Genomic DNA, 24,437 nt, shown 5'->3' with positions numbered 1-24,437 from the left:
TTGTGTCGAAGGGATCCCTTTGACATATAAATAATAGGTGTGTTCAACAAAACTCAATCGAAATCAATTGAAATGGATTGACAGTTGATCAGCTGTTTTTCCAATTGACTTCGATCGATTTCTATCAGGCTGCTGAATGAACAGCCAGACACTAATACTAACGCGCTGCTTTTGCTGTCATTTTCTTATACAACTGTGTACTTGGAGATTTCGGGCTTTATTTAATAATGAAAATTATAATAGCAATCGTCTGTTACTGTACTGATGTTTTAACTTGATTAAATAAAAAAAAACACCTTTTTTTTTTAATGATTTATCGATTCTTAATAAACATGACACCAGCCCGACGGACCTGCCCCAAGTCATCAGCACCAACGAATCAGCATGGCTAGCACAGCACCACCGACTCAGCACAGCACCACCGACTCAGCACAGCACCACCGACTCAGCACAGTACCACCTCAGCATGGCTAGCACAGCACCACCGACTTAGCTAACTCGCACAGCACCGACTCCAGCACCCCACAATGAACACCGCTCCCAAAGAAACAATCAAAAATTAGTCACAACAAACCAAACCAGCTGTTTTTGACAGCAAGCAACTACATGTGTGTTAGTGTAATTGAAACCGATAGAAACGAATCCTGCTCTCGAGCTTGATCGATTTCGATTGGTTTCGATCGACTTCGATTGGCTTCATTGAACGTCAATTGGATTAGTTTCGATCACAACATTGGCTGAGTGAACAACAATTTACCAATCGAAATCGATTGAAACCGATTTCAATTGGCTGTTGAACACGCTAAATATGTCAAAATAAGAAGCTCCTCCCAAAAAGTCACCTTTCGTGTTTTGCACACATTAGTCATTCCATAAATTACTGGACAGCTTTGAGTAATAATTTTAAAGTTAAATCAACAGTTTCAGTCAACTGTTTCGAATCTACATCAGAGCTCGAAATCGTATCTAACTGAAAAAGGCCGTCTTCATCGGATTAAAGCGCTAATCGCCAAGAGAAAATTGTGCAATGGACAGCAAGGGAAGGAATGTAATTGTTTGCGATAATGGAACCGGAGTAGGTATCATGTTATGGTAATCTATAAAAAGGCATCAATAAGAAATTTATTTAAAAAAAACACGGCGATCGACAAATATTACGTACTTTAGAAGCAGTGACAAATTCTCTCAAACTTTTTGTCGATATAATTTTCCGAATTGTGTGAGGTCTTACATTACCTATCAAAAATATTGGAACGCCTTTCAAATTGGCTTGCATTTGAGTTTTAAATTGAAACTAAGTATCAAGAAACTGACCATAATAAAATTTTTGCCTACATACTGAATTTGTAAATAATGGTTGTGAAACATGTTTTGTTTTTTATGTTAAAGATATTCATTCACTTATGGTTATTCTTTGATTCCAGTTCGTGAAATGCGGATATGCCGGCAGCAATTTTCCGGCGCACATTTTCCCATCTATGGTTGGCAGGCCAATTATCCGTGCGGTCAACAAAATTGGTGATATCGAAGTTAAGGTATGTTTAGGTGCATATAATTGAACAATGTTCTACGGTATTTCTGCTTTGGAATATATTTTGATCGGAAAGAAAATCTTTCTTCTCGCGATTATCACTGCAAATTAGTTTGTGGAATAAAAATTAACCAAATTTACTGATACAGAAATTCGATTTTTGCAGGATTTACATGTCGATGTAAGTCATAGTGAAATCCGTTTCTAAAACGGTACTTTGTAGAAGCAGGTTTTATACTCACAATTTATTTAGTTTTGTTTTTTGTAGAATGTTTTGTTTTTTTTTTTCAAATGAAATGCAATTTCGATAATTTCTAACATTTTATAAAATGTTCACCTGTACGATTTCCTAAACGAGCAAATGCAATCCGATCATCTACCACGAAAACGTATTTTGATTCATGTTGTCGTTTTTGGCTTCTCTTTTTCATTTCTATTGCTAACACCATCAAATCTAACAATCGCATCTGCCAAACTAATCACGATTGCTCTCCATGCTCCGATCATCCGAAATTGGATAATGTATCGATCAAATGCGATTCACAAAACACATATTTTTTTCTGTTCTGCCCTTCTATGTTGTTTACCACTTTACCTTGTATTGTGCTATTCCACTACTCGATAATTGTGTAATCACATTCGTATGAAACTATGAAGGATGTTGAAGCTACTACGACATTGCCAGTAAGTATTAGATTCCACCATGCGCTTAGTCATTTCATATTGTACAAATGTAATGGATATTCAACCAATCAAACTTACCTTAACAACGTATAGTCATCTCATTTGTAACGCTCATCAAATTCTGAGAAAATTTGAAATGTGTTGATTGTTCAAAATTGAAAATGCAAATCGAAATTAAATAGATTGTATTGCATTCCGAGTCAATTATTTGCTTATACCGAAATAACAGAAACTCAAGGTACTTATTTTGAGACCTCTGACCTCTGAACCCTGTTTTAGCTACACTTAGACCTAGCTAAAAAAAATATGGGAAAGCCAGATTTTGCACATAATATCTCAGGAACTAGTGAATCGATTTTCATAAACTGTACACCATTGAATTACTCGAAATCGCAGGATACAAAAAGTTTGACAATTTTTTTTGTTAAGCATTTGATTTTGGTGTTTTGAGCAGAATATCCAGCTGTTAAGGCAACTTGAAGTAAATTTTTAATATACGCTCAGGTCATTAAATCCTTTTTTTTATAATGATTTGTAGGTAACATTTCGGTATATTACTCACTTTATTTTTTTTTAAGGGATTTTAACTCTGTAGGGTTCTACCATTCATCAAGTTTACATTGTTTAGAATTATATCATACCTCAGTATTTCACATACCGAGAGACGGATGGAAAAGGAAGAGAAGGACACACATCACAGAAAGTGTGTGCAAGAGAATGTCACGGGCAGTCGGAGTGAATATATTTTGACTGGTGAAAAGAACGAAGAAAGTGTGTGATATGGACTCTACAATTGGCGACGAGCGGGAGAACGAACCAGGAGCATAAAAGGTACGTTATTTAATCATTTTGCTGAACAAATAATGGACTTATTGTCCATTGGAGTTGATGGCACCTGGTAGAGGTTTTCTTCGAAATGGAAGGCAAAATGGCCGTCGAAAAGGTGAGAGTGTTCCGTTGTTCTGGGAGAAGAAGGGAAATAGAAGCCATGAGAATTTGATGTGGGAATATATTGTAGTATAGTCCTATTTGCCGCTGATAGTGTTCGTGACATTATGCACGTTGTTTCACCAACACTTTTCAACTTTGGGACAATTAACCTCAAAAACGACCATGTGTGTCGACCGGCTGCACGTTTTTTGTACCGAGAGTTTTTGAGGTTAATTGTCCCGTCTCATCTGTACATGCTCAGCAAGTGTGCGTAAGAAATGTCAAAAACAACTCTATGGGGCTCTTTGGTTCTAATGAAATAAAAATAAACAAAAGGTTCAAGGTATATGAAAGGGCAAGGTACATAATTCGGCAGCGGAGCTAGATAGATTAATGGATTCATTAGAGATGGAATAAATATTAGTCCCACTCCCGCATAAATCAGTATTATACAGTGACTATTCCCATTATCTTCTTCTCAAGACACCCAAAAGATTACTTCTATAGTTTTGGATTATTAATGTAAGATAAGGCTTATCATTTTTCCATGAAATGGAATCGTTTGGACGCACTTTACGATACAGGGAACGGGTCGTTAAGTAGAGTAACCATTCATTTTTTTTGCTTTTTTCTACTCGCTCTGAGCGAGTTGTATCATACGTGGAATCTTCCCTCAATGATTTTCGCATAAAAAAATAACGATACAACATATCGTGTAGTTTCGATAAAACTATTAGAATTAAAATTATTGAAATATAAATGTTTTCAAGTGGTTTATTATTACATTATATTAACAGCAAATAAATAACATTTACTTTATATACACTTTTTGCACTTTTAATCCGCTCATCATGTTGCTGTTTCCTATTCTAAACTTGTTAATGCTGTTGTCGGCTGCCGAGCACTCCTACCGTCGGAACCGGTGCTGCTGCCGATCGTACCGCCCCAAAATAGTATTGTGGTCCTTCAGTTCAATTTGACGGAAAATTTGGCGTAAACTTCTGGATCTTGAGACGTACGGCTAGCTGCACCTGGAATAAATTAATTTTCAGTTTAAAAAAAAATGTTAATTATTTACCAATAAATAAAACAGGATACTTACCCTCGTACAAATGGAACTGGCGTTGCCGCTAACCGACCCATCGCACTATCGAAACCTGTCCCGGTTCGGTAAGATTAAGAGAAAAATTTTCGCCAACTGCTACGGGAGATGATATATTTCCAGCACAAAATCGGCCACGTGGTGTGACAGTAGAAAAATTCTGGCGCGTTGCAAAAATTATTCAATTTTTCTTATGATCATTGACTGTATCTTTCAGAAACAATTTGTTATCTTATCGTTGTGTTGCTAAATTCCTCAATTAGTTTCTTGGAAGATTAATCGTATCTTTGAGAAATGGTTTCCATTCGTTTCTAGCACAGGCACATTCAGCAAGTACCCAAACGTAATCGTAACTATTAATGTAATCAGAACCGAATAATTCGAAAGATTCTAGGTATGGTTTTTAGCTATGCGGGCTGGAAAGTAGATAAATAATATTTTCCTAATTGTTACCATTTTCCAAAGTTTTCAAAAGGTCGAAAGTTAAATCGGTTGGGTTTATTTTTTTATAGTTTTCATAAGTGCATAGAGAAATGCGAATTACTTTTAGACGCGGAAGTCTATTCTTAATTTGGCTCAAATTGAATCGTTCGATCTAGGATTACGAAATGACTTTTGAGACTATTGTGTGTAAAGAAAGTGATGTGTTCCCGGAATCAACGTGATATCGCTGTAATTGGAATATTAGCTAAACAGTTTATACAAAAGTAAATGTTTGTTATATTGGGTCCAATAATGAATAAACTTAGGTCAAGTGAGAGTTCTGAAGGAAAGAAAGATTGTAACAGTGATTGTTTGAAAGAAGGACTTTTAAAAAAGGATATTAGGATACTGATAGTTGAAACGATTTTCGGAAAAAGAAGCGAAAAAAAGGGAACCAAAAGAGCATTGTTTTTACTTAACAGAGCTCAGTCAAACTCTAGTGCTGGGAGCCTAGAGAGGAGTGTTGGAACATTAGCAAGAGGCTATGTTCAACTCTAGTGCTGGGAGCCTAGAGTGAAGTGTCGGAACATTAGCAGGAGGCTATGTTCAATTCTAGTGCTGGGAGCCTAGAATGGAGTGTCGGAACATTAGCAGGAGTCTATGTTCAACTCTAGTGCTGGGAGCCTAGAGAGGAGTGTTGGAACATTAGCAGGAGGCTATGTTCAACTCTAGTGCATGGAGCCTAGAGTGGAGTGTCGGAACATTAGCAGGAGACTATGTTCAATTCTAGTGCTGGGAGCCTAGAATGGAGTGTTAAACATTAGCGGGAGGCTATGTTCAACTCTAGTGCTGGGAGCCTAGAGTGGAGTGTCGGAACATTAGCAGGGAGCTATGTTCAACTCTAGTGCATGGAGCCTAGAGTGAAGTGTTGGAGCATAAGCATGAGCTATGTTCAGCTCTTGTCCAAGGAACCTGAAATAGAGTGTAAGAACTTAGCAGGAAGCTATGTTAATCTCTAGTGCAAGAAGCTTAGAGTGGAGAGTGTTTTAACACGGCAGGGAGCTGAATATGTTAATTCTAGAGAAGGGATAAACTTGGCAGTGAGCTAAGAAGGATTGATCTTGAGCAGGGAGCTCAAAACTAGTTTTTAAAGTAGCACGAAGCTACAGACATCTTCAGTACAGAAAGCATGGAAATGAGTATGGTACTTAGCAGCGAGCTAAGTAGAATTGGTTTTTTTTAAATAAGAAAAACTAGGCAGATTGGCAGAAAAAGTGCACCGTTTCGATTTTAAACTATTTGTTTACTCAAACTGGCGAAATGCAGCAGAAATTAAACTTTGCCAACATCTGATTGATTTTGATTTAAGATTGTCTGCATTGTAAAAAAAAAATCAAGAAAAAAGTTGAGCTCTGCGACGAGCAGTGCCACTGCGCGTTTGCGTTTGATGGTCAGCGTCAAGAAAGAATTTGATTCGAAAATTTCCGAAAGGAGGTGTCATTGTTTGGGAAGAAACTTCGAAAGGATTGTGGAACGATACAACTTCTCCGAAATTAGGTTGATAAATAATCAGTGGCAGTCAGACAGTGAAACTCCGAAAAATGTTAATTTTCAGATAAATGAGTACAAAATAAAAGTCATTAATGATGTTTGTGGATATGTACTTAGCGAAAGTAATATGAAGCGGAATTGGAGCGACCACAAGAACTACTGAAGGAATGCATGTTTTTATCCACCCAAAGTTGCCAATAATAATGATACAATTACTTTCAATAGTTGTAGTTTTTACAGCGGGTTGAAAACAGTGAATTAGATCGTGAACAGCTGGGTATTCAAAGAAAGTACTCTCAACTGAATTGAACGGAAACGTGTCAAAATTTCAACACAACAAGGCATTATTCGAAACATTGAAATCCAAGAAGAAAGAAAAGTAAATGTACTAGAAATCCAAAAGAGAAAGCTAAATTGTAGTATTGAAGGGTGCAATCTAAAGTGCTGTGATGGAAGTTAGTTTATGTATTGTAACTTTGCAAAAATAAGCGTAAAAAATTGAATAAAAAAATCCGGATAGTGGATAAAAATCCCGAAGAATATCAAAAAAAAAAAATCAAAATGAACCGATCGCAAATTGAAAACAGGCGATGTTTAGTTATATGTAGTTGAATATCAGATATTTGAGCATATTTTATGGTGCGATAAATGAAATTTAAACTTCGAAATATTTGCTATTTTACATAAATACTTTTTTATTACAACCCATGACAGATTGTCAGTAGATGGAAGATTTTAGTTTATTAAATAAAAAAAAAAATGAAATATAGTAATCCCCATGGAATGTTTTCATGAGTCTTATCGAATATTGGCTAGTGAGTTAAGAAATTCTGTGCAGATCTCTAAATCAATTTGAATAATATAAAATCGGTGTTAGGGTATGGGCTGTACAATCAAGAGTCTTACATGATTATTCTTAATATAGAACTGATCAAGTATCGCATACATGAACTTAAACAGCTACTTTCAGTTCCGAAAGTAAATAAACAAACAGTAAGGTGGAAACATAGGATAAGTTATGAAAACGAAACACCAAGGAGACTAATTGTATACTCATTATTCTCAAACGCTAATAGATATGTAGAAAATAACCATAATGTCACCATTATGGTCATGTGATATTCAATATTCGGTCTGGTTATGCTACTAATTCCACTTCTTAATCTTTGGACATAAGGAAAGGTTCTAGTTTGAGGCTCGAAGATTAAAAAAAAAATAAATAAATAAAGATATAAAACAAAATACCATGCAGCGATGTTAAAAAGACACGCAAACTGCACGTAATTGTTTTGAAGTTTTGTTGTATCGAATTATAAAAAAAAAAAATATTATTGGAGATTATTATAGCGTAACGGATGTTCATAAAAAAAGGGGGAGAGAAAGACCACAAGGTAGTTGATCGGTAAAGGATAGAATAATTTGACTGTAAGGTGACAGGTGGTTCGAAAGAAATCAAACCCATCAAAAAGGCATATCAATGTAACTGTTAAGGTTTAAAGTACTTGAATAGAAACCGGTATTCAAATAGTAACGTGAACAAAGTCTGTGTTTAATGTAACGAACAAATAATCTGATTTGTTCAAATCTATAGGTTGGACCAAATCGATTGACGTTTTATTATATTCATTTCGTTTTTATTTTTCATTTAATGAAAAGTAGGGATGTAGGGTTCTACCATTCATCAAGTTTACATTGTTTATGATTATATCATACCTTAGTATTTCACATACCGAGAGACGGATGGAAAAGGAAGAGAAGGACACACATCACAGAAAGTGTGTGCAAGAGAATGTCACGGGCAGTCGGAGTGAATATATTTTGACTGGTGAAAAGAACGAAGAAAGTGTGTGATATGGACTCTACAAACTCCACAGAAGGCATTCGTCCCTATAAGTATATCAATTACGGTTTTTATTTATTTATTTATTTTTTTCATTACGTCTAATGACGTCCTTCATAAGCCTAGTCCACACCAAGGTGTGTATATATAGGAGGTGTAACGATATGTAAAATTCCCGATTCAGCCATTTTGATTGCGCTACTGAGGAGTTCGTGGAGTTTGTTTACCAACAAAGCCAAACAGCTCAAACAAATTTACCGATGTTTACAAACAAACTCACTAAATCTCACCGCGCTCTCCTCGCCTACTTACTGACAAAGTAAGAGAACCTTGTGATCTAATAACCTTGGTCCACACAAGGCAACTTGGACCAACCTGTATACTTCTCTCAGGTGGCGATGGAAATCCCGTGCTTAGTGTTAGTAAAAGTTTTTTTTTGGAAACATTGTAACCATGACAATTCGTGACGTCAGTCGCATTTTCAAACAAACAACCAACAGCGAAAACCAGAGAAAAAAGTCATTGCCAACTGCTGTTCACGATTCTCGCCAAAATGGGCTTGTGATATAGCTCAGTTGGCAAGTCTGTTGTCTCCTGAGCCGATGTCCGCGAGTTCGAGCCCAAGAGTAAATATCGAACACAGTTGTACCTGATAAGTTTTTCAATAACGATCCGCCAACTGTAACGTTGATAAAGTCGCGAATGCCATAAAGATGGTAAAACGACTATAATCGAAACAAAAAAAAAAAAAAAAGATTCTCGCCAAAGATACATAAACATCCTGGCAAGTGACGTAGGCTTTGTTAACCTTTTTTACTTTTAGAATAACGAGTTCTGTAATAGTGTGCGTTTTTGTTCATCACCTTCTTTGTACCACATTGAACTTGGACTGCGATTTCGGTTGCTGAGACTTGTGTGGACCATGATGCGTCTAGGATGGTGATCTCATATGCCAAATCGCCATTCAGCCATATTGAAAAAAGTTTTGACAGCTGGCTGTAGTGTTTACGAAAAAAGGGGTCCAAGGATGCCAGGTGTTAGAGATTAAAAATCAGATGGCAAAAAAGTGTGTGTATGTGCACAAGCTAATCGTAAACGAAAGATCAAAAGATTTAAAACCGTACTGGGGTTTAGTTTATTTTACTATATTTAAATTGAGTTTTCGGAAATAAAGCAATGATATGAGTATATTCAATGAATTAATTTGTATTCTAAACACTTTTTTTTTAATAAAATTACAATACAGTTCGGTATTTCCGTATGTTCCGAAAAAGAAAAACTTTTCATTGACCGTTATGATAGAAAGGATCTTAAAGGGTGGAACAAACAACCAAAACCCTAAACCGGATGTTGCTTGCCCCTTATTCTTGTTACCTTATCCAAAGAGCTATTTTGTTTCCCTCCAATCGAAAAGTGTTGGATGAAAATAAAAATAAATCGGTTCTGCTCAAAGAATGCTATAAATTCTGCTATTGATAATTTTCATGATTAAATGATAAACGATTTTATGATTCGAAATTTTATTTTCAAATAACTGTTGCACCATGTAAATACTGCTATAGCCTTTTTTAATATTAACATATTCAGTTAATCTACCACCACCACCCACGAGCAGCGCTGAGCTGGAGTTTTGGTGCACTCGAGGATGACTAGCAATTGAACAGCATCACCTGCAGGAATCTTTCAGGGGCTCAATCCATTCCGGACAATCAACAGCCGGCAGTGGATCGAACTGATTCCCCAACCCACTCATCGGACTTATCGTCATGCTGCTCAGGCGCCTAACGTTGCGCCTATTTGCCTATTTCAGCTCATCGGTTCCCTCGTTCAAATGTGCCAAAAACTTCATCTGGTTTTCCCAAATGCTACCCATCAGATCCGGATTACTCGATTGGATCTTCTGGAGCAGCGATGGCAACAGACGGGGGTCCTCCTGAAGCAGCTTCTTCATCTCGATGAAGATCGGATGTTCCTGCAGGAGGGCCAGCCGCTTCTCGGACGATGGAATGTAACGCCTCGCCATGTTACCATCCGATTCGATGACTTTCTGCTGCTTCTAGATAGCTCTTGAAAGAAAATAGTGTTGAATAAGCATACATTTGTCATAAGTAAAGGGTGATACGGTCAAAATTTGGTCAATATCAACTTGACGTATTTCTTTCAATTTTGCATTTAAAAACCCTGAACACCCCTCATTTTGAAGGTGTGTGTATGTAGGATGTTGCTCTTATTTTGATTTTGGAATTCGCTCTTCAGTTGTCAAAATGCCGTCCAAGAAAGAAGAGCAGCGTATCAAAATTTTGCTCGCGCATCGCGAAAATCCGAGCTACTCGCACGCAAAGCTAGCAAAATCGCTAAAAGTTGCCAAATCAACCGTTACAAATGTAATTAAAGTATTTGGGGATCGTTTGTCGACAGCCAGGAAGTCTGGATCGGGGAAAAATCGAAAACCGGAAGCCGCTGAGACGACAAAGAGAGTTGCAGGTAACCTAACCTCTCTCTCCGAGATGCCGCAACTAAGCTGAGTGTATCGTCTACAACCGTGCATCGAGCCAAAAAACGCGCCGGACTATCGACTTACAAGAAGGTAGTGACTCCAAATCGCGATGATAAACAAAATATGACGGCCAAAGCGCGATCCCGGATGCTGTACACGACGATGCTGACAAAGTTTGACTGCGTGGTAATGGACGACGAAACCTACGTCAAAGCCGACTACAAGCAGCTTCCGGGACAGGAGTTTTATACGGCAAAAGGAAGGGGAAAGGTAGCAGATATTTTCAAGCACATGAAACTGTCAAAGTTCGCGAAGAAATATCTGGTTTGGCAAGCCATCTGTACCTGTGGCTTGAAAAGCAGCATTTTCATAGCTTCCGGGACTGTCAACCAAGAAATTTACGTGAAAGAGTGTTTGAATAAACGTCTGCTGCCTTTCCTGAAGTAACACGGTTGTTCCGTACTGCTTTGGCCGGATTTGGCATCTTGCCATAACGGTAAAAAGGCTATGGAGTGGTACGCCGCCAACAACGTGCATGTGGTTCCCAAGGACAAGAACCCTCCCAACACGCCAGAGCTTCGCCCAATTGAGAAATACTGGGCTATTGTCAAGCGGAACCTAAAGAAAACCAAAAAAACTGCTAAGGACGAGTGTAGCCAGCACTGATCGATCCGGTGCAAGCGTGCTGCTTATGCGCCACCCTTAAAGAGGGACAGCACACCAAGGTGAAAATGCCCGAATACGTTCTTCAAAATCTTTCCAGGTAGAAAACTCATCCGCGTAACACAGATACCAGTCGTATGGCTCCTTTCTAAGGACGGTGTGAATCCGTTGCAGTAAAACGTCGTCTGCAATCCTGTCCATTCTCGCTAGACGCTGTACCTTGTGGAGGAAGTCTTCGAGCGAACGGTGTCGTGGATCCCCATCGAAGGTCAGATGCCATTTCTCCATACGCCTGTCTGCGTTCTGAATTTCAGCATCCGAGATGAGTCGTTGAAGTTGCCTACACGGATAAGACTCGGGTTCTTCGTCCTCCGATGAACTGTAGTTCTGCCTGACGTGTTGTCTATTCGTCGTTCTATTTCGAAAACGGTCACGTGGGTCACGGTCCTCCTCGCTGTCGTCACTTGTTCTATCTCGTACTGCCATTGAACTGCGTTGACGTTGTGGTTTTCCAACAAAACCTGCTGCCTGTCGTCGGTTGTCGCCATAGTCCTCCTCTGACTTCCATTTCCGGTCATGATTGATAACTGGTCGCTGCTTGGGTAGATTCTCCATGCCACGTGGTTCAAAAATACCCTCAACCGTTCTTGGATTAGGCGTTTTCTGACACATCCCTGCTAGTTGTGCCTCTAGTTCAGCAATTCGTCTCTTCAATCCTGCTGTCTCGTGGTCGCTCGTGGTAGTTCTGTGGTCCTGACGCAATTGTTTCGGAACTGCTCCCGTATACGGTGCTGGTGTTTGTGACCAAACTGTGTTGACTGCCGGCGGCGCTTGAAATTGACCCACAGGCCAAATCGAGGGTGCGGTGTAGTAGTTCGGAACGGTTCCAGGAAACGGGACCATTGGAGGTGAACTGAAGGTCTGAGGTAGCGAGGCACTCCCAAGTGAGTGTTGCGTACTCATCCCTGCAGTCATCCCAAGAGCCGTCGTTCGTGGTTGGAAAGGGGAAGTTGTTCCAGGCGGGACTACAATTTGAGTTGTAGTCACTGGTGAAATATGTTGGTGCATTTCCGGTGCACCCTTGTGACTTGTAACGCTTGTGGGGTTGTCCTTCACAACACGAGTAGGTTTGTGATGCTCCAAATCTGATTCGTTCTCCGAGGTTAACTTTTTCGCTGGCCTAGATTGTCGGAATTTGTTCAAAACAGACCTGATGTCATTCGCCAACTCTCTGACCATATCCTTAGAAGCCTGGTCGGGTGCTCGGCTTCTCAACGTACGCTGTAAATAGTGTTTTAATCGAGAAAAGCTGACCTCGTCAGGCTTGTCCTCCAGTTTTTGACGCAAATCGTTCACGATGCCTGCTATTCGATCAAACTCTTGCTCGATGGTGTAGGGTGACACGTGTTCTCGGTTCTCCTTCGCGTCTTCCTGGAAAAGCCTCCTCAACAGCCTACATTGCTCATCTCGATCGCCTTCTAGAGCCTTCACCTCACCCCGAATTACCAATTCATATTTTACTTCATCGTTTGTGAGGTGATCGACCCGCGGAAAACTTGCCATTTTTAAATATGAATAAATTTTAAAATACCAAAAAAAAAAATGTAAAGAAAAAAAATTGAATTCAGGTAAGTATTAACTAAAGAATACTTACAATAATAAAAAATAAAAAGAAAAAAAATAATAAAAATAATAAATTAAGAAAAAAAATAAATATTGAAATAAAAATGTAAATAAAATAATAAAGAAAATGAAATAATAAAAAATAATGGAAAATAATGTGAAACACAAATTCCTCGGACAAAAATTTCTCCTCTTTCCACTCCGAAATTCCTAGAGCGATCTTCAAAACAGTGCGCAATTGTACACGCAAAACAGTATAGGATTTACTATATGCAATGATAATGTACCTTAATAGTCTCCAAATAAATCTTTGATATACGCTAATCCCTAAATGTACATAGTGTTTTATTTATTAATTTACTCCAAAAAGTTTATTCTCTAACAAGTCCAAAAAATCTACTTATTAATTTTCCATAAGATCCTTAAAAAACGAGCAGTTTTATAATCTGCTTTGAAGCATTATTCTAGCGTGTTCTCCAAATAGAACCTTTTCGTTGGGCGCCAATTTGTAGCCAGCACTGATCGATCCGGTGCAAGCGTGCTGCTTATGCGCCACCCTTAAAGAGGGACAGCACACCAAGGTGAAAATGCCCGGCTGAGACTCACTTCAAGGCGAGTCCATAACGTCTTCCCGAAGGATAGAGGATCGAATCAGTCCGACTCCGCATTCCAGCCAACAAAACTCGAGAAAATTCTCGGACACACTCCCGAAAATTAACAAAACCTAAAAGATATTCCTCAAAAATCTCGGTACGAGACCACCCATACCTGAATTAATCTTCATAGGAACTACAATTCATTCCGCCCCGAAGAACAAGTGATTTTGGAAGTGGCTGCAGATGTGAGATCATCTGAATTTAATCCGTTACGCGTAGCGATGGGATTCCAAAATTAAATCGACTAATATTCTTGGTAGAGTTCAAAAGCGATTATATTCTTCATTGAAAAAGTGTATTAATAAATTTGTACAAAGGTGTTCATTCGGTGTATCAATTTAGTTCATTCATGTTATATGTATACATATGTATTTCCTACTCTCTACCTATCTCTTGTGCGTGCGTTTCTATCTTCTATCCTACCGTGCAGTGCTAAAGGCCGACGTTCAAGTGTTGAGAACGGCGTGAATTCCAACGATGACTCCAAGAGAGAATGTTAGAGTGGTCCACGCATTGCGCGACGTAGCTACGTTTTTGGTTTATGTTCAGAAATTCTGTGTTAACACATTTTTTATGCTGTAGTCTTTCTTACAGCTTTGTCGACAAATTATATATGGGTGATATTATAATGAGCTGAAGTTTCCATTTCAGCGGGGAATATTTAGGATTTAATTTTTCATATATTCGATGCAGTGGTAGCGGCAGCCGTGACCGGCGCTCTAATGGGAGAACCAAAAGGGAAAAGAGTAATGTTCATTCGACTCACCGAGTATGTATGGTTTCAAACCTTCTCTCCGACGTTGGTGTGGCCCAGCTCAACCGCGGAGGGCGCTTGATGACGTCGCTGCCGGTGATGACGTCGAAGGTAAGCGATGATGACGCTGCTCGCTCTCGACGATGCGGTGGTGGAATCCTTCCGATTCTGCGCTCCTAGTAGAAGTCGGAAAAATGATGTCGAATCGGGTTCGCTGAAACGGGGATGGGCCTATGACAATTTGGTTCCCCCTGGTTACCGAAAGGAGCGTGTTATGTTTCGATGTTAGATCTGTTACCTGAGCTGCAGTGTGACAGAACACGTGGTGTTCACTGGCTCAACTGGTTCCAAAACGGGCAATCAGGTGGTAGTTTCGGGCTCGAGGTGACGATATGGCCCGATAGTCTGGACGGATGGGCTAGATGGATTGTTCCCGGTGACCGGAAGCGGCTGTAGGGCGAAATCAGGTTGCCTGTACGGCCTTAACATTAGCACTTGCACTTGCACTATGGTATGTTCTGCACGACTTTACCTGGCTTTTTGCAACACAACGCACAAATTTGCCCTAGCTCGCGATATGTAGCCTAGAGTTGGGGCTACATACAAGGAAAGAAGTTTAGCTTCATAAATTTTAAAACCACATCACTTTATGGTTACCTTTCACAAAGTAAAGGATTCTACGACTCGCGAAACAAAGCGCACTCCCAAGCACATTTGCTGTCCAGATTGAAATGATCTTGCAGCGTGCAGTCTCAGATCAGGGAAGATGATCTCGGGCGTTGACCCTTGGCGGATATACGTTAATCCCGAGAGGTCTTTTGAAAATCTTCGGGATTTTGTCAATTTTAATTCGTCGCTCGTTTTGTCGACCGTAATTCGGGTCTTGCTGCAGCTTTCTAACCCTTTCGATAAACTTAATGCATCTCCTTGAAGTGAAAAGCCAGACTTTCCTCCTTCGATCGAAATCGATGAAGACACAGAACCGATCAATGCTGTATTGCATACCGAAAGGCGAAACCGAAAGCTAGTCTTTCGGTTCTGGAGAATTCAAATTTTTAAGTGGTGCGACCGCTACACGAGCAGCAGTTCAAGGCAAACTGGCTTTCTGCGGCGAAGAAGGTGGACAAGGTGGCTGTACAAAATCTGATGGCAGAGGTTAAGCGTAAGGCCCGGCAATTCGGGTTTGGAAAAACAGAAGCCTAACTGAATATTTTTCCTGAATTTTATACTAATTAAACTTGAAAAAGAAATTTAATTTGATTTTTTAAATAAACGATTTCACCGATTTACACGCGTTTTCTCTTGACCAAATTTTGACCTTATCATCCTTTAATGCAAAATTAATGTTACTCACCGCTACCGACAAAGCTGGCACCGTCGTTTATAGGTCCAACCTCTTCCAGCTTTGCTTACCAGCCCGGAGCTCAGCCGGAAGATTTTGTTTCGATTCTATGAATTATATTTGCAAAAATCAAGGCGAAATCTTTGTCTAAGTAATATCTTGATGATTGGCAAAACTTCGTGTTTTACAAAAAATCAGAGCACCTGGCATCCCAGCCAGTCAAACAGCCAGCTGTCAAATTTCGGCTACGTTTCGCCCCCTCCTCCGCATCCAACCCTCGTCTACTTTTTGCCAAAGTGAGACCACCATATCTAGATTTCATCATGGTGTGGACTACGCTTAAGTCGAGAGACTTGAGACGTGGATCTCATCAAATGCAAACAAAAACAAGTCTCAGCAACCGAAATCGCAGTTCAAGTTGCCGAGTGTGGAGGAGGCTATAGTCCTCCGATCCATTTTTGTTGCAGGATCTTCGGCGAGATGCAAAAAAACAACGCAACAAATGAAATACAACACGCGGACGACATCAAACAGTCAGTGGTGCCAAATATGAGGATTTTTCAAAATTTAGATTTTTTATTATGGGGCGGGTCCGTGGTCAAAGCCACATAAATAATTATGGTCAATGATATTTAAATTTTAAATTCTGATTTGTAATTTTTTGGAAACATTATACCCAATTTCTTTACAATGCTATTTAGATTTGAATGATAATAACGTGCACTTACAGCTTTTCCAGTTTTTGCGCATGACACACATCAGGGTCATGCATCATCGTCGCGTCTCGCTCGACCATCGGGCACAACACCATTCATTGTCCTTGCTGTTGATGCTGAGCCTGTTGTTGCTCTCGTTGCGAAGGCGTGCTCGTTACCACAGTACATATCACCACCAATTCTAGATTGTGATAGTACCACAGTTGATGCTGCCGCCGTCATAGCCGATGTGTTCTTCCGATCTCGATTTGTAGCCGGTGCCACAGCTGATATTGCCTCCGTTGTGGCCAAGACGTTCTTCCGATCTCGGTTTGTGGTCGATGCCACCGTTTATACTGCCTCCGTTGTGGCCGAGACGTTCTGACCGAACTTCGTTGGCTTGTAGGTTCGCGTTGAACTGAAAAGCCACAGTTGACACGTTGCGGCAGAAGGTGCCGATTTGCCCCGATTTATCGCAACGGGTGCTGCGAATGATGACATCCGACTCTGCTTGGTGGGATTATTTGGCGTTAGACCACTGCACATAGGCAGCTGGAAGTGTCGTGGATTCCGGTCGATTTTTGCCAAGCTGCTAACTGTTGCTGATTTAATGAAACAGCACAAAGGTGGGGCTGTGCTTGCTGTCTTGAATTCGGATACACTTGAAGAGCGTTGAGATGTTGAGATGGGAAAAAAGAGAAAAAAACAGAAAAGGGACCCTGGCGGAGGGGATCGTGACGTTAGTTTTTCCTTCGGACTTTGGTACATAGGCTACTCACGTTTCTGACCTCTTTTTATTTTTTTATCACAGCACTTGTCCAAGATGCAGATGAGCAGCTGGTGGAGCTATTATGGGGGGAAAGAACAGTTATTGCATTGCTCAACCTCTGTATTTGAAAGGTGCTTTTCGTTCCCGACGTTTGTCGTTTAGCGGACCTGCTGTCGCTCCCGAGCTACTGACCGGGTGCCTTGAGGCTTTGTGCCTAGGTGCTTGTCTAAGGTGCAGATGAGCGCGTGGCTCAGCTATTGTGGGAGGGAAAGGAACAATTCTCTGTGCAATTACTTTCTTGTTCTACCTATGTGTTTAATGGTGCTTACTTGGCGCTTTTCGTTCTCAACGTTTATTGTCGTTTAGCGGACCTGCTGTCGTCCCTGAGCTGCTGACCGGGTGCCTTGAGCAGCTTTGGGTAGCCGAGATGTCTGCGATTAAGTGATTTTTTTATCGGTAAAATGCATAAAATGCTATTTTGGAATTAGCGCTTACCTCTCCTCCCGAGGAGAGCACCTTTTCTCTCTGAAGACTTGAGCTGGCATTTTTGGATGTAGTTTTCTATCGGGGATTTAAACGCTGCATGTTCATAAAATCTAGCTAAGAGTATATATGCGCATTAATTGGAAGCAAAGTGAAAATGCTCACTCGCCACCATCACTCTGATACCGCACCGGGGGTTACTATATGGGTGAGCAAAATAGGGTCGTTGCCATCGGGACCGACAAAATCATCGATTTTGCTCACAAGAAAGGGGCGAGAGCAAACATGCACTGACAAACTATAGACTACTAAATGTTTATTGGTGATATTGGCGACGAGGGGTCCCAGAGAAACTAGTCCATCTCATCGAAGCACAGTACTTGGCATTTACGTGCAAAGTCTTGCACGACGGTGTCTTGTCCGAACGTATCCCGGTAACTGCTGGAGTGAGACAAGTAATGGATAAGATCTTGACTGGATCGATTGACTGTAGACTGATCCGAGGTTTGCCGTGGAATCCTTCGACAATAGAGCAGCTAAACGACCTTGACCTGGCAGACGATATTGTTATGCTCGCCCAAAGACAACCAGAGCAAACTCGACGACCTCACCGAAAGCTCCAAGGCAGCAGGTCTCAAAATCAATTTCGGAAAGACCAAGTCGATGGAGATCAACACAGTAAATCCTTCCAATTTCGTGGTGCTTCCAATATCTTGGTAGCCAGATAACGGCTGATACGGGTGCCAGGGTAGGTAAATTTCGCCCGTCACGCTTGACCCGACTAGTTTTGTTTCATCAAACGACCGGCACCGTACTTAATTGACGGAGCCTCACTACTCGCATGATGGATAAAGCACGTCAAATCAAACATTTCTCCGTCATGCGACTGGCGAAGCTCCCACACATGGTCAAATTTCTCCTGAGAGTGACTGGCAAAGCTCTTCGGTTGATGTCATGCTAAGGCGACAAGCAGCCCAATACGTTCACACGACATACCTGCTCTCATTTGATCTCCATGGAAAAAGCGCAGACCTGTGATGCTGAGTTTTGTAGCGCGACAAGTAGGAAAATGGGAATATTGTTTTTTCTCGGTTTGAAGCAGTGATTCCGGTATTTAAGCACAATAGTTTGAAGAACCGTCCGAAACTGTGATAATAAACTAAAAAATATCTTAATCGGCGAGAAAATTTTCATGACATCTTAGTTCCGGCAAAAAATCAAGAAATTTTGTCGGTTTAAATTTCGGCATTCTTACAATCCGGGTCATGATTTGATGAGTTTTTAATTGCTCCCGAAAGAAAGGAGACGATTCCAAGCATTATTAGATGTATAGAAGTGATGATTTGTTGTGAATTTCAAAGCGACATGGCGCGCCAGCATGACATACCAATGTGACATATCTTGACTATGAAATTCTTTAAGCTTCAAACGACTGGGGGATGAGTGACTGGCGAACGAAGTGACTGGCGTATAAGGAACATTCAATTGAGTTTGACGGACCAAGAGGCTTCACAGTCATATTTTTTTGACTAATGACGCTGACTGTTGCCAAGCCTGCTTGGTGCACATATGCGGTGACGACGCGAAAACTGCAAGTTTTTGTGAATCGCTGCCTGCGGTGTATCATCCGCGCTTGATGGCATGGCAATAGACGATGGATGTGCTGCCGAATTTGGGTGATGGTTTTGCATTAGTGCAAGTGGGATGCAGCTAAAATTTCACCCACCTTTTGACAGATCTTACGGGTTTTTCTTAAGAAGAGAAAGAATAACTTTTCGATTCCATCGCCCATTGGATCTCAAATGTGGAACTACATCGCCAGTGTACGTTCACGAGAAAAGACGCTGCTCTCAGAACCAAAGGTGCCAGAGGTGTCCTGATTTTATAGGATTTGCCCTGATTTTCGAGGGATTTTTCAAAAAATGTCCTGGTTTAAAAAAAAATCTAACTTATAATTGAATATATAACAAAGCAGTTAAACCTCTTAAACTGATAGTAATCTTCGGTTTAGATGATAAGTGAACGGCGTTTTTCGATATAAACTACGAGCCAGCTAACTGTTTAGGGGCCTTTCACATACCACCTGGACAACTGTATGGAAATGTCCACGCTTGTCCACGAAGAGGGGGGTAGGGGTTTGGGTCATGTCCACGTGACATACTTCCTAAATATTTTCAAAAGGTGCATAAATATTAAGATGTTGAAATAAAAAACTTAAAACTGCATATCCATTTTCTGTGATAATTAAAGATCGTAAAATGTCGATCACAAACTCAGTAGCACGTTGACATACGTTTGCTAGCTAAATGTCAGCAACTGGCTCTGTCATTAAAGTTAAGAACACTTTCTTGGGTTTGGGTCGGAGTTATCAACGAAAACGCTCTAGACTGATAAACCACATGTTATGATGGCATGCTTTGGGCTCAAGAAATGATGATGATATCGATCTAGCTGGCATTTCGTTTTCGTTAACGTCAGTCGTTAACCATCACCATCAACCATCGAACAGATGTTGACAGAATGTGAGTTAGGGCTTTGTGTTATCGGCAGCTTTTTGAACTACCTGTGTGACGGAGAAGCCACATTGCTACCCATAACCAGTTACGGATGAGGTTGCGTCCGACCGGGCAACCGGGCAGCAAGTTTTTATGAAATTTGCGGGAATCCCAATTCAGATTAAAATAAATACAATTTCAGCGGCGATTAAAATTAGATAACATGTAAGATTGTCCGGATCTGTCCGGCCCGGATACGTGCTGATATAATTCTGGCAAACTTATTCTAAAACTACCTTGGGCTTCGTATGTCAGATGTGCCCCTTGGTTTCACCCTATGATACTACATCAAGGGGTAGGCTGTGATCATGCATTTATACATCTCACATCTCATTTTCCTTTACCATCTTTCTTATTTTTAGTCGTCTTCTTTTTTCCTCTTTTGCCAACTTCAGACTGGTACAGAAGACTCCGAAACGTGTGTCGATTAGGTAACGTTTTCAAAGTAACTTGCGCCCGTCACAGCATCCGCTTCCGTAGGATTTCTAACCACCAGACCGATAGAGGAACTACCAAGCTAGAATACCGTCACGACCACCCCGGATGGTTTCTCCGCTACCTTCTGCGGCAGGAAAGATTGTAGCTGAGTACGTGAAACCTTTCAAGCCGAACCACACGTATGAGTGTAGATCAGTCCAGGTTATACCACGCCCTAAGATCGCGTTGCTTTTGAATTGTGGTGTCATACGAGGCCCAAGACCTTCCTTTAGCTTGTCAAGTTTGGTTGACTATCTCTCTCTCTCTCTCCGTTCATCATCCTTCCTGATTCGTATTATTAAGGCGCCAGCACTAAATTTTACTTCGGAAGTCCGGACTTCCGACTTCCGACATAGAAAAGTGGATTACTAGATTGTCGGAAGTCTGTGTGTTGTTGCCAGTTCACCAGCGACGTTTCTAAAATTTTTATTAAAATTCACTATAGATCGCGCATGATTCAGAACTGCGTCAGGTAGAAGTAACCTATCCATACTTCCAATTTACCCAGTCCGAAAGTCGCGAGATTAGCCTATCTTGCGTTGTTCGATGCCATTGCTCCTGCCACTTGAGCATTGGCTGATCGTTGAGTGCTACGTAATTTGCATCTGTTGCGCTCTAACTCTGTGGCTAAGCTCCAGGCCGCTCCTTCGTATCGTAGTTTCGACAGTGCTGCGCTCGCATGGAGACGTCTTTTGCTACTCTTTGGACCATGGCAGTTCGTTACTGACTAACTGTCACAGCAGTTCCTGACTTTTCAACAATTTCATGAATGGGCTATTTGTTAGTTTTATATGGCTTTATTAGGTTCTATCTTAAAGTGGGTCATCTGGTTTTGATTTCTTTCCTGGTAGATCGTCGAAAGGTCATTTTTTTCACTTGTAGCTATTGAAGTAATAATAAATACTTTTTTTGAATCAACAACTGGTTAGATTCATAAGTTATATAAAATTGATAAAAATAGAGTATTCAAATAGAATTAAAAAAATTATAATGAAAAACCAAAACTTGTGCCACATGGCACTCAAAGAACTTTGATAGATCAGGCTAAATCCATTGTTCTTGGGACTGAGCTGTGATATACTTTTTAAAAAAAATATATTTAACAGTTTTTTTTTAACAGGATTATTTTCTGGTTTTCTGTTGGAAAGGTAATGTTCAAATCCATCCCTTGTGTTTGTTTTGAATTTCAATTGTTTTTCCTTAATCAGCAATTTGTGAGTTTTGTTTTCAAAATAATAGCATTTCCCTAACGTAAGTCGCTTTCAAAATTGAACCTTTAACGTAAAACACTTATTCTAATAGGATCTTATGGTTGGCGATGAAGCATCACAGCTGCGGTCATTGCTCGAGGTTTCCTATCCCATGGAGAATGGTGTAGTTCGCAACTGGGAGGACATGTGTCACGTATGGGATTATACGTTCGGATCGAAGAAAATGAACATCGATCCTACAAACACGAAAATCCTGCTTACCGAACCACCCATGAATCCCACTAAGAACCGTGAAAAAATGATCGAAGTCATGTTCGAAAAGTACGGGTTCGACTCTACCTACATCGCTATTCAGGCAGTCTTGACCCTGTATGCCCAAGGATTGATAAGCGGTGTTGTGATAGATTCTGGTGACGGTGTGACTCACATATGTCCGGTGTATGAGGAATTCGCGTTACCACATCTCACGCGCCGCCTGGATATCGCAGGACGAGATATCACCCGGTATCTTATCAAGCTTCTACTCCTCCGAGGCTATGCTTTTAATCATTCCGCGGATTTTGAAACCGTCCGCATGATGAAAGAGAAGCTGTGCTACATAGGATACGATATCGAGATGGAACAGAGGCTGGCGCTGGAAACAACTGTGTTGGTTGAGTCGTACACGGTAATAGTGAATGAATTGTATTTTGAAATATCTGTATTGAAATAAATGAATAAATGTTTCAGCTTCCTGATGGGCGTATAATTAAGGTTGGTGGCGAGCGCTTCGAAGCACCGGAAGCATTGTTCCAACCGCATTTGATTAACGTTGAGGGACAAGGTATTGCTGAACTGGTATTTTCCACAATTCAGGCAGCAGATATTGACATGCGGTCGGAATTGTACAAGCACATTGTTCTGTCGGGTGGTTCGACTATGTATCCAGGGTTGCCGAGTAGATTAGAACGTGAAATTAAGCAATTGTACCTAGAACGGGTGCTTAAAAACGACAGCGAAAAATTATCCAAATTCAAAATTCGCATCGAAGATCCACCGAGACGAAAGGATATGGTTTTCATTGGTAAAGTTTCATAGCTAGCAGTTTTCTCAATTGTTGATTGCAACTTTATCTCACATCTTTTAGGCGGCGCAGTTTTGGCAGAAGTAACCAAGGATCGGGATGCATTCTGGATGTCCAAGGCAGAGTACCAAGAGCAGGGACTGAACGTTCTGAAAAAACTGAGCGCCAGAACGAGCAATTAGATGTAAAAAAATATAAATGTCAAACCTACCCTTACACGGTCAGTTTCCTCAAATTGGAAAAACATCATGAATGATTCAAATCAGTTTTATAACCTTTCAATTTTATATATTTAAAACCTACTTTCACTCTGATACGCGTTACTAAAGGCATTTGTAATTTGCTTTTGGCTAACGTGATAGAAAATTTAATTTCTGTGAACTTATTCTTTTATCGCTTTAAGATTTTATTCGACTTTAAAAAAAGTCTATTTGTCTAACAGTATTCTGAAAATGCTCCACAGCCAAGAGAATATGGCATTTTGCAAAATGCTTGTACTGAAGCTGCAACAGCCTGAGGTTCGCAGCATTTTGCAATTCCGTCACATTTCGCTACTGTCTTTAGATCGTCGAAAAAAACGAGGAAATATGTAATGACCGTTTGAATGCATTTATTATGAAATCAATTGAAATGACGTTGAAAGTTCGACCATAGATTCACAGGGACCTTCAATAATGTCAGTTGAGTGCGCTCTTGTTTTTTTCACTCAATTCGCATCATAGAATCAATACTTAAACAAATACATTTTGTGTAATTTGAAAATTGAATACAACGTAAATGTTACACCATCTGTAATTTTTCTTCACTCAACTTTCCAAATGTTTAAAAAAAAGAAACATGCCAAGAATTTTTATTTGATAGTAAAAATAGTATGTTAACTATAATTCTAATTATGCTGCTCATAATCGCATTATAATAGTGTCAATTTTTATATCAAAAACTGTTGTCGTTCCATGTTCGCTTTAGTTCTGAAACAAATTGTATTTTTTTTTATTACACGTCAACTATTAAATAAGTGTACGATTATGAGCAACACAATAGTTTATGTTTTCCTTTGGTTAAGAAAATAATAACATGTATGTTTTAGCTAGTATTTGTGGCTTTTCCATTTTAGAAAATGTATCGAGAAACTATCCCTTCTGACTTCTGCGACAAGATATCATTGGACTTATTTTGCGAATCGAGTGACGTGACCCAGGGAATTTCACTTCGTCGTTTTGACTCCATGAAAGTCTTCACGGAAGAAACTTAGGTTCAGATGAGTTCCGAAGACCGATTGCAGTTCATCCGAGCTAACATTCCTAGTCAAGGAATCCCCCTTGAGTCAGCACCTCCAGCCTCCAGGTGAAATGCAGAATGAGTCCCGATAAGGACTGTTCACGAAAGAAATGTTATTAAGCTAGTAGGTATAGAAGCTGGAATCGTGAAAATGATGTTGGATTGTTTGATAAACTCTGCTTCCAGCAACGTGAACGTGACGTGAAGCATACGTGATAAAATGTTGAAAATGATGATTTGAAGCTGGCAAAGATGGAATTAACTCATCGTTGGGCGAATCAATTCTGCACAAATGGAGTGCGAAAAAGGT

At 40.2% G+C, this 24,437-nt stretch overlaps 1 protein-coding gene across 3 annotated transcripts; it reads left to right on the top strand.

Annotated features, from left to right (window-relative positions):
- Nucleotides 1–820: 820 nt before the first annotated feature.
- On the top strand, nt 821–23,942 carry LOC129754651 (actin-related protein 2). Of its 3 annotated transcripts, XM_055750867.1 has the most exons (7): nt 821–1,075; nt 1,425–1,535; nt 1,698–1,712; nt 2,189–2,215; nt 21,878–22,453; nt 22,516–22,849; nt 22,913–23,942. In XM_055750867.1, exons 1-7 carry the CDS (start codon nt 1,028–1,030, stop codon nt 23,029–23,031), a joined length of 1,230 nt encoding a protein of 409 aa, XP_055606842.1. In that variant the 5' UTR covers nt 821–1,027; the 3' UTR covers nt 23,032–23,942. The 3 variants fall into 3 exon arrangements, with proteins under 3 accessions (XP_055606842.1, XP_055606917.1, XP_055606990.1); XM_055750942.1 differs by lacking the exon at nt 2,189–2,215; XM_055751015.1 differs by lacking the exons at nt 1,698–1,712; nt 2,189–2,215.
- The last annotated feature ends 495 nt before the right edge of the window (nt 23,943–24,437 follow it).

This window comes from Uranotaenia lowii, chromosome 1, assembly GCF_029784155.1.
Source record: "Uranotaenia lowii strain MFRU-FL chromosome 1, ASM2978415v1, whole genome shotgun sequence".
NCBI classification, from domain to species: Eukaryota; Metazoa; Arthropoda; class Insecta; order Diptera; family Culicidae; genus Uranotaenia; species Uranotaenia lowii.
Note: the sequence above shows the minus strand (reverse complement) of the source record. Positions and strands in the feature narration are given on the sequence as shown.